Raw genomic sequence first — 11,402 nt, 5'->3', positions numbered from 1 at the left:
GACTTTTCAGCTTAGGTTTTTCCTATAGGTAGATTTATGCAGCACATCAAAGAGATAACCTTTTGAGGTTGTTTTGGGGGCAAGGATACATTTATATATTTTCAGCATTTTCTCATGAATGTGAGTAAAATAATTTTAAAGTAGTAGAGTGCAAGACAACATATACTAAAAAGCAGAGGTCTCTTACCCTACATTTACACACCTGTGTGTTTAGTTTGACCTCTTCTAGTGATTCACACCTCTCTGCTTCTAAATAAAGTGGTATATACTTATATATCTATGTGCCAGTTTTTATTAATTAAAGATAATCTTTTGGCTGTTTATCATAAAAGATAAAATTTTATCTTATTTACATTACTGCCACTCTTCCTTCTTTTCCTCAATTTTTTGATGATATTTTAGCTCTTCAATTAGTTGCTTTTCTGCTTTTAAATGATTTGCTTCAATCTACAGTCTATCAACTTCAGACTCCACTTATCTTCCTCACCTCTGCACCTCCCCCGCCCCCAAGTTTGGAAAGGTATATCTTTATTTGCATATTGTCAAGATTGAAAACACACAAATTACTGGTTGTAGGCATAGTTAAGTCTTCCAAGTAAATGCTAAAAATCAGTAGACAACATTAACATTAGTCTAACTGTGTAAATTTTTATCATGGCAGTGCCAAATCATGTGTTATGGTTTCATTTATTCTTTAGTGAGTCCAGTGTTCCACGCACCAAGATAATATCCCTAACATTAAGATAAAGAATCAAAACCATTTTAAGGCCATCTCTCTTGGTGCTTTCTTTAAAGAAAATCTCACAGGAGCTTAAAAGATAAAGAAAACTTATGTTTTCCAGTGTCTGTTCTTTTGTCTTTATTTCTTCATGTATCCTTTTCCATGTCAGTGATATGGCTCAAACTGTATGCTCTTATGATTCTATTATACATTCAAGCCAGTGGTCACACACAGACATCTACACGGAGGTATAGAAGAAGGTGAGAGAAAAAAAAAAAAAGATGGGAAGGAAGAAATATTGAAAAAGTCCCTTCATGGGGAAAGGGTAAGAGAAAATCATCTTTGAGAAGGAAAGAGTGTCAAAGGGTATAAATTTATCCATCATGAGGATTAAAATGTAATAATATAGAGTCCATTTTCTCTCAAGCAAAGCAAAACTGTATTTGAAAACTGATTATATGAAAAAATAGTCATAAGCTGTGGTAGTATTCTTCTGACTTTTTCAGTACTCATCTCTATATCTTGGTTATTTTCCAATATTTTAACATTATTCTCATCAGAATCTGAGCTCTGCGGATCCTGTTCAGACAACGTGGAGAGATCAAGGATGCTGATTCTAGAAGACACAGAGAGGAGTAGTTCATTTAGGAGAGAGATGAAGAAATACACGTATATAGATTTAAACAACTCAAAACACCAAACTAAACTGAAATTTGGGAGAGAAACAAAACAAAGGGAAGAATTCCTGGAACGAGATAGGAAAACATCTCAGATTTCCCAGTTTCCACCTGTACTTTAGGAACATACAGAGTCCTGAAGAAAGGAGAGAGATAAGTGTCAAACTCCAATTGTGCTATTCTTATCTTTCTTCTTTAATGAAAGCACCAAGGAACATATAGTCTTCCCTGTTTTATCAATATCTGAATGTTACAGATATGTTTTATATATTACTTTCTTGATTTAAATTCTATTTCTAGTCTTTTCCCCTGTGTTGATGAATCACAAAGGTTGAATCTGAGATGTATAAATCTGAACCTCTTTTTCTCTGTCCCAAGAATATATCTTCAATATTCTCACAAAATAAATTGGGTCCCCTGTCCCACATTTCTTGCACCTGGGGGCCGAAATGTCTGTCCATACCCTCTCCAATTCCATGACTATATTCTCCATCTAAGGTTTATTATTTTCACTCAAAAACATATCTTTCTGTGTCATCATTGTCAATTCCTCCATCCCATTGCTTTTTTTGACTATGACATTTGAACCTCACTCTATTCTTGGTATATTTTGAGTACCAGTATCACATTGCTTTCTACAAGAGGATTATGTGTTTACTTATTTCCTATTCCCTTTCTGTTTACTCTTAGGGCACAGTGTAACCTTAATCACACCTTTTCTTTGTACTTAATGTACACTCAGGTTAGAAAATTTGGGTGGAACTGTGTTTCTTCTCCACATTCTCACAAAACTGCTGCTAAGTCACTTTAGTCATGTCCAACTCTGTGCGACCCATAGACGGCAGCCCACCAGGTTCCCCCGTCCCTGGGATTCTTCAGGCAAGAACACTGGAGTGGGTTGCCATTTCCTTCTCCTCTCGCAAAACTAGGGATTCCCTTTTTGTCATTTTCCATAAAGGCTTTTCTGTAGAACAGCTCACCCCAGTGATACAGTGCCATTTACATGCCCTCATTCTGGGATTCTACCAACCCCAGGAGACTCCAATTTTGTTCAGATGAAATATTATTTAGAATGGGCTGAGCCCTTGTATCTTCCTTTATCAACTGGGATGGTAGCACAGGTGGCTCCTCCTTCTTCCTTATATCTAAATCTCACTGAGGCTAAGACTGTAAAGCATCTAAAAATAACTGTGCCTGTAGGGAAGGTCTATCCCTTAGGGGACACAGTGGCCTTGCATCACATCAACAGTTAGACAAGAAAAACCTTAAGGGGAACTCAATTCCCATATCAGCATCTCAAGAAGAAATACACATATGTAGATTTAAACAACTCAAAACACCAAGCTAAATTAAAACTGGGGAGAGAAACAAAACAAAGGGAAGAATTCCTGGAACGAGATAAAAAACATCTAACCTAGCCTTTCTATAATTATCAAGTGTTTGTTATCAATGCCAGCATTTTAACTCAGCTGAATTAATGGCAAGACATGAGGCTTTATGATACAGCAGTGGGACAACTTCAGATGTTATCATGGTTCCATTCTGCTCGCCAATGACTTTCTCAGTTCCTGCCCTCACCCGATTAAATTCTTTTGATGGATTTCATTTAACCATTTAGCTCTCTGGTTCACCTCAGAATACTGGATTTAAACACATCTGTGTGTACAAAACAAACAGAATGATGTAGAGCACCATAATGAGATTATATGAATATTGGGGAGATTCTTGGGAATGCAGAATGTTGAGACCAAGACCAACCATGGGTTGGGTTGGGAAATTTATAAAATTCCATGAAGATCTTCTATCCCGTTTCAGTGATTTTTCTCCTGGTGATGTTTTTTTGTTGATGTAAACATTTACCTATTAGGGGCTTCCCTGATAGCTCAGCTGGTAAAGAATCTGCCTGCAATGCAGGAGACCTGGGTTCAGACCCCGGTTGTGAAGATACCCTGCAGAAGGGAACGGCTACCTACTCCAGTATTCTGGCCTCGATAATTCCATGCACTATATAGTCCATGGGGTTGCAAGGAGCTGGACACGACTGAGCGACTTTCACTTTCATTTTCACCTATTCAGTCCAGTTCAGTTCAGTTCAGTTGCTCAGTTGTGTCCCACTCTTTGTGACCCCATGGACTGCAGCACGCCAGGCCTCCCTGTCCATTACCAAATCCCAGAGTTTACTCAAACTCATGTCCATTGCGTCAGTAATGCCATCCAGCCGTCTCATTCTCTGTTGTCCCCTTCTCCTCCCACCTTCAATCTTTCCCAACATCAGGGTCTTTTCAAATGAGTCAGTTCTTCACATCAGGTGGCCAAAATATCAGAGTTTCAGCTTCAGCATCAGTCTTTCCAATGAACACTTGAGACTGATCACCTTTAGGATGGACTGGTTGGATCTGCAGTCCAAGGGACTCTCAAGAGTCTTCTCCAGCACCACAGTTCAAAAGCATCAGTTTATCAGCGTTCAGCTTCCTTTATAGTCCAACTCTCACATCCATACATGACTACTGGAAAAACCATAACCTTGACTAGACGGACCTTTGCTGGCGAAGTAATGTCTCTGCTTTTTAATATGCTGTCTAGGTTGGTCATAACTTTCCTTCCAAAGAGTAAGTGTCTTTTAATTTCATGGCTGCAGTCACCATCTGCAGTGATTTTGGAGCCCAGAAAAATAAAGTCTGACACTGTTTCCACTATCTATTTCCCATGAAGTGATGGGACCAGATGCCATGATCTTTGTTTTCTGAATGTTGAGCTTTAAGCCAGCTTTTTCACTCTCCTCTCTCACTTTCATCAAGAAGCTCTTTAGTTCTTCTTTGCTTTCTGCCTTAAGGGTGGTGTCATCTGCACACCTGAGGTTATCGATATTTCTCCCAGAAATCTTGATTCCAGCTTATGCTTCATCCAGCCCAACATTTCTCATGATGTACTCTGCATATAAGTTAAATAAGCAGGGTGACAATATACAGTCTTGACGTACTCCTTTTCCTATTTGGAACCAGTCTGTTGTTCCATGTCCAGTTCTAACTGTTGCTTCCTGCATATAGGTTTCCCAAGAGTCATGTCATGTGGTCTGGTATTCCCATCTCTTTCAGAATTTTCCACAGTTTATTGTGATCCATACAGTCAAAGGCTTTGGCATAGTCAATAAAGCAGAAATAGATGTTTTTCTGGAACTCTCTTGCTTTTTCCATGATCCAGTGGATGTTGGCAATTTGACCTTTGGTTCCTCTGCCTTTTCTAAAACCAGCCTGAACATCTGGAAGTTCATGGTTCACGTATTGCTGAAGCCTGGCTAGGAGAATTTTGAGCATTACTTTACTAGCATGTGAAATGAGTGCAGTTGTGTGGTAGTTTGAACATTCTTTGGAATTGCCTTTCTTAGGGACTGAAATAAAAACTGACCTTTTCCAGTCCTGTGGTCACTGCTGAGTTTTCCAAATTTGCTGGCATATTGAGTGCAGCACTTTGACAGCATCATCTTCCAGGATTTGAAACAGCTCAACTGGAATTTCATCACCTCCACTGAGTTTGTAGTGATGCTTCCTAAGGCCCATTTGACCTCACATTCCAGGATGTCTGGTTCTAGGTGAATGATCACACCATTGTGATTATCTGGGTCTTGAAGATGTTTTTCACCTACTAGAGTTCTGAAAATATTGATTCTGATGGCACTGGGTTGGCCAAAAAGTTCATTTGGGTTGTTGTAACATCTTACAGAAAAACCCAAATGAACTTTTTGGCCAAATCAATACTTGCCAGTTTTTTCATGTTTTGAAGGAGGAACTGCCCCTGGAGATTCATCCTCTTTTTTTCTTTTCTTTCTTTTGTTGTTGTTCCAAATGCCTCTGCTGGCATTCAAAATCTCCTGGCTTACAGTGTTTGTCCTTCATTGTTTGTCCTTCATCGCAACCTGACCCATCGTCCGATGAATTACCTAATTTTATTCAAGTCTTCACAAATTGGCTTCTAAAATCAATGACAAAAATCTCACCAGACTATTTTGTAGAAATGGAGAAAAGCAAATCTAATATTCATATGGACTTGAAAGGAACCATGGGTACCCGAAACATTCTTGAAAAAAACTGAAGAACAAAGGCGAAGGACTCATGTGTTTCTATTTCAAAATTTATTTTGAAACTACAGCAATGAAAATAATATAGAAGTCCAGTGGTTAAGACTTCATACTTTCACTGCCAAGGGTCTGGGTTTGATCCCCGGTCCAGGAACTAAGATCCCAAACAAGCCACATGGTACAGCTAAAAATTTAAATAAATAAACACTTTGTGAAAAATACACTTAAAAAAGAATATGGTACATAAAAAATGTTAGACATATAGGCCAACAAAATATAGTTGAGAGTCTAGAAAAGACCTATTTCTCTTTTCAATTGATTTTTTTTTCTTTCTGCTGAATGTGTCTTAGTTGCAGCATGTAGGACATTTTGATGCAGTACACAGACTCTCTAGTTGTGGCACATGGGCTCAGTAGTTGCCAAGGGCTTAGTTGCTCCATGTCATGTTGGATCTTAGCTCCCCAACCAGGGATCAAACCCCTTGCCTGCACTGCAAGGCAGATTCTTAACCACTAGACCACTAGGGAAATCCCTGTCAATCGATTTTTGACAAGCAGTGGAGAAAGGATCATTTCTTCAACAAATGATGTTGAGGAAACTGAACAAACACATATTAAAAAATAGTAAAGCTGAACCTTTGTCCTACACTCTGCACAAAAATTAGCTCAAATGGATTAAAGGCTTAAACATAAGACCTGACACCATAAAACTGCTAGAAGAAGATAGGGAAGAAGGCCCTTCATATTGATCTGGGCAACTGTATATGACAGTGGCTATATATGACAACAAAAGCACAAAGAGCAGAAGTAAAAGTCAAGTGTGACTGCATCGGACTAAAAAGCTTCCGCACAGCTAAAGAAACATTGAAAAGTCAACATATAGAATGGGAGAAAATATTTGCAAACCATAATCTGACAGAATTCAATAACAACAACCAAAAACATCTGCTTAAGAAAAACCAATACAGCATTGTAAAGTAAAATAAAAAAATTTTAAAGGCAAAAAAAAAAAAAGAAAGAAAGAAGCATAAGGTCTGAGTAGAGTCTTTTTAAAAAGACATCCAAATAGCCAACAAGTACATGAAAAGGTGTTCAACATCACTAATCATTGAAAGTGAAAGTGAAAGTCGCTCAGTCGTGTCCGACTCTTTGTGACCTCATGGACTATTCAGTTCATGGAATTCTCCAGCCCAGAATACTAGAGTGGGTAGCGTTTCCCTTCTCCAGGGGATCTTCCCAACTCGGGAATCGAACCCAGGTCTCCTGCATTGCAGGCAGATTCTTTACCAGCTGAGCCACAGAGGAAGCCCAAGAATACTGGAGTGGGTAGCCTATCCCTTCTCCAGCAGATCTTCCTGACCCAGGAATGGAACCAGGGTCTCCTGTATTGCAGACAGATTCTTTACCAACTGAGCTATCAGGGAAGCCATTGGGGAAATGCAAACTAAACCCACAATGAAACAGCACTGCACACGTTTGAATGGCTATCATCAAAAAGACAAGTGTTGGCCAAGATGTGGAGAAAAGGGAAACTCTTGGGCACTGATGGTGTAAATATAAATTAGTATAGCCACTATGGAAAACAAAAAAAAATTTAAATATAACTACCATGCAATCCAGCAATCCCACTTCTGGGCATATCCTGGCACTCCCATGTTTATTATAGCGTTATTCAACATAACCAAGATAGGGAAACAACCTAAGTGTCAATCAATGGATGAACAGGTAAAGAAAATGCGATACAAATATACCATGGAATATTACTCAGCTATGAGAAAGAAGGAAATCCTGCTATTTGCAGAAACACAGGTGAACTATGAAGACATTATGCTACATTAGGTCAGTCAGAGAAAGACAATGCTGTATGATACCACTTATATGTAGGATCTAAAGAAAATAAAATCACAAAAACAGAGTAAAATGGTGGTTACCAGGAGTTGGGGTTACAGGTAGAATTGGGAAGATGTTGCTTAAGGTAACAAACCTACAACTGGTAGATACATAAGCCTTGGAAATAATGCACAGCAGACTAAATATAGACAATACTGTATCATAAACTCCTAAATTTCTAAGCAACTAGATCTTAATTGTTCCCACCACAAAAGAGAAATGATAATTATATGCTAGAGGGGATACTGGTAATCAAACTACAGTATATAAATGCAACAAATGAACACATTGTACACCTTAAACTTACACAATGCCATATGTTAATTATATATCAATTAAAAATGTTTTGATTATCACTGTAAATTTAAGAGATCACAAAATAGAGGTCAATGTCTAGTTCTTAAAAATCTAAGTACAACCAATTTATTTTATCTATTGTTTAAATAGTTCACTGTTTCCTGTATTATGCAGCAAAGTATTTAGCTTGCATTTTCTTCATATATTTTACTTTAAGAAATGTAAATTAAAATTAACTGAAAATATTAATATACAAAACAGAATTCACATGCATCAGAATAAGACATTCATAACATGAGAAGCCCATGGAAACTGGGGCTCAGGTGTGGAATAATAGAATCATGGCCCCCGTTTCACACTCACTTCTGGGCATATATTCGCTCACTTAATGAAAAAGGTAAGAAATTGACATATCTATTTACCCAAACTTCGCTTCCACTAACTTTCTCACATACACCAACCCACTCCCCACAAACCAGCTCACAGAATTCAATGTGACTTAATTAACTTCACTGTCTTTGCTTTAGCTCAGAATTTCACATCATTCCCATATTTCTGCAACTGGAATTACATAACCCAGGCTTAGTGATGCACTTCTATCCTCTGAAGATAAATGGCCAGAGGGAAAATTCTGGAGGCTTGCTAATGAGGAAGCCCTGAGCATGTGCGGCATGAATGTGGGAATTTTCACAGCTGTCAGAGCACCGGATCAACAAGAACTAAAACTGGAGTTCCATAAATTGCCCGGGCCATTCCCCGCTTTTAACTCCAAAAGCAGCCCTGCTCAAATCTGCCCACTTCTTTCTTCATCTAACAAACATGACTGTTTGTTGTTGCTGTTCAGTTGCTCAGTCATGTCTGACTCTTTGCAACCTCATGGACTGCAGCACCCCAGGCTTCCCTGTCCTTCATTATCTCCCAGAGCTTGCTCAAACTCATGTCCATTGAGTCAGAGATGCCATCCAACTATCTCATCCTCTGTTACCCGCTTCTCCTCCTGCCTTCAATCTTTCCCAGCATCAGAGTCTTTTCTAATGAGTCAGCTCTTCACATCAGGGGCCAAAGTATTGGAGCTTCAGCTTCAGTATCAGTCCTTCCAATGAATATTCAGGGTTGATTTCATTTAGGATTGACTGGTTTGATCTCTTGTGGACCAAGGGACTCTCAAGAGTCTTCTCCAACACCACAGTTCAAAAGCATCAGGCTAATCAGGAGGCCACCCTCCCTCCTCTAAGCAGCCTATGGAATGCACTCTGGACATCCTTGTTGCGAAGGCTGTACACAAAAGGGTTGGCCAAAGGAGTAATGGACGTGTACATCACAGCAGCCACCATGTCCTGATCCTGAGAGTTCTGGGAAGGAGGCTGGAAGTAGACCCAGATGACGGTGCCATAGAAAAAGCCAACCATGGTGAGATGGGACCCGCAGGTGGAGACTGCACGGCGGCGACCAGCTGCTGAGGGCAAACGTAGGATGGTGGCCCCAATGCAGACATAGGAGAGTACAATGAGGGCACAAGGGCCCATCATGAGGAAGCCTCCCTCCAAGAATATGGCCAGCTCATTGGAATGGATGTCAGAGCAAGAGGCTCGCAAAAGTGGTCGGTGGTCACAAAAGAAGTGGAGAAGGCGAACGTTGCCTTCGGCATCTGCAGCCCAGGAGAGAGGCAAGAGGAGACCCAAATGCAGCATGCTGTGCACCACAGACGCCACCCAACACAAGGCCAGTAAGCGGGCACAGCATTGGCGATTCATCACTGAAGGGTAGTGCAGAGGGTCACAGATGGCCATGTATCGATCCAGAGCCATGACAGAAATAACAAGTGTGTCTGTAACGCCAAACACATAGAAGAAGAATAACTGGGCCAGGCAGCGGGCAGCAGGAATGGCTGGGTCATGAGTGACCAGATGGGCCAGCAACTGGGGCAGAATGACTGTGGACAGCCCCATGTCTATAACTGAGAGACCACGGAGCAGATAGTACATAGGTGAGTGGAGCCTGGAGTCCCAGGAGATGAGCAGCACTAAAGTCACATTCCCCATCATGGTGGTCAGGTAAATAGCCAGGAACAGGACAAAGAGGACAATGGGGGGGACTTCAGCTCCTGAGAACATGAGAAGCAAGAAAACTGGAGAATGTGAAGCATTAGGGGCACATCCCATGATGAGTGACAAAGAGCCCTCCTGAAAGAGTTTGAATCAAAAAGCAAGTCATGGGTCATAGGTTACAGCTCATAACAATTCTAGTCTATTTATGTATATTCTTCAAGCTCCTTAAAGACTTAAATTCAACTGAGCACTACAGCCCTTCCTAAGGCTATGACTTTACTCCCTGAATTTGTTATAGAATGTTTTCCTTTCCTTCTTCCTTTCCATCCATTCTAATGGGTTCTTCTGTGTAATCCACATACCCTGATAAAGTTCCTTGTACTATAAAAACCCTTCATTCAATATTGTCTTTTCGCCCAACTATCAATTATTCCTTCCAGTGACAAACTTCGCAAAAAAATTTCTATACTCACTGCCTCTAGCGCCTCATCTTCTAATCACACTTCATCACCTGGCCATCTTCATGATTATTTCTGTATGAACCTGTAAGGAATATATGTATTATTTAATATGTAACATATGAAGAAATGGATCTTTATAAGTAGTTGGTTTTTGTAGCAAAATTGCTTCAGGTTGTCATGAACTAGCTTGTTTTTCCCTTTTATTTGATTTGGTTTGTTAACAGCATCATCATTTTCATCCATTTGATGGACCAAACCAAAATCAGGGGGACTCTCTCCATCATCTCCCCTATCCAATCACTCCTTGACTTCTTTTCCCTTACAGTAATCACCTACCTATAAAATCTTCCTCTTGTAGCATCATATGAGCCCACTGGAGAGCACCCACAGGTAACGACGGCTGCATTCTTCCCAGAAAAGACTAATTCAAACCCTTGCTCATCCCTCGGAACTCTCCCTCAGGACTGACATCAGACTGTATCCCTCCAGACTTAATTGTCTAAGATTGTCTAACCCAAACTAGAAGCCTTTCAAGATGACACAGCCCATGCACCCTCCTTGGATCTAGCTATCCCAAGAAAAACTCATAATCTCATTCCAACAAATTCTGGAAATACAGCCTTCTCAAATTGTTCTCCATGCACTGGCAGGAATTGTACGTGGACCCTCCCCAAATGTTCATTAAGGCCTTAAATAACGCTTTTAGATGTATCTTCGTTTCCAAACTTGTTTTCTTAAACTATCTTTTCATTATCGATTTTTAATATAATAACATTGTGATCAAATAATTAAATCTCTTAGATTATTTCTTAGAAGCATTTTGAGACTCACTTTGTGAACTAAAATGTGGCTAAATGGACCTATGGAATGCAGAAAGTGGCCCCACAATAGGCTCACAATTTTTAGGATTGACAAGGCATTCTCAGTGAATGATGGATTATTCACCTAAATACTGTACTATATGTATATATATATTTTCAGTTCAGTTCAGTCACTCAGTAGTGTCTGACTCTTTGCAACCCCATGAACCGCAGCACGCCAGGCCTCCCTGTCCATCACCAACTCCCAGAGTTCACCCAAACCCAAGTCCATTGAGTTGGTGATGCCATCCAACCATCTCACTTTCTGTCGTCCCTTCTCCTCCTGCCCTCAATCTTTCCCAGCATCAGGATCTTTTCAAATGAGTCAGCTCTTTGCATCAGGTGGCCAAGGTACTGGAGTTTCAGCTTTAGCA

At 40.1% G+C, this 11,402-nt stretch overlaps 1 protein-coding gene across 1 annotated transcript; it reads right to left on the bottom strand.

The window, feature by feature from the left end:
• Window positions 1-8,867: 8,867 nt before the first annotated feature.
• Window positions 8,868-9,821, bottom strand: LOC101116470 (olfactory receptor 1B1-like). The gene has a single exon (XM_004007188.5). It carries the CDS (start codon window positions 9,819-9,821, stop codon window positions 8,868-8,870), a length of 954 nt encoding a protein of 317 aa, XP_004007237.3.
• Window positions 9,822-11,402: the final 1,581 nt, after the last annotated feature.

Source organism: Ovis aries, chromosome 3 (assembly GCF_016772045.2).
Source record: "Ovis aries strain OAR_USU_Benz2616 breed Rambouillet chromosome 3, ARS-UI_Ramb_v3.0, whole genome shotgun sequence".
In the NCBI taxonomy this organism is placed as follows: domain Eukaryota; kingdom Metazoa; phylum Chordata; class Mammalia; order Artiodactyla; family Bovidae; genus Ovis; species Ovis aries.
The sequence above is the reverse complement of the archived record's forward strand: the minus strand, read 5'-3'. Positions and strand labels throughout refer to the sequence as shown.

Excerpts from the sequence above, each read along its gene's own strand:
- LOC101116470 (XM_004007188.5), bottom strand. The coding sequence starts at position 9,821 with ATGGGATGTGCCCCTAATGCTTCACATTCTCCAGTTTTCTTGCTTCTC.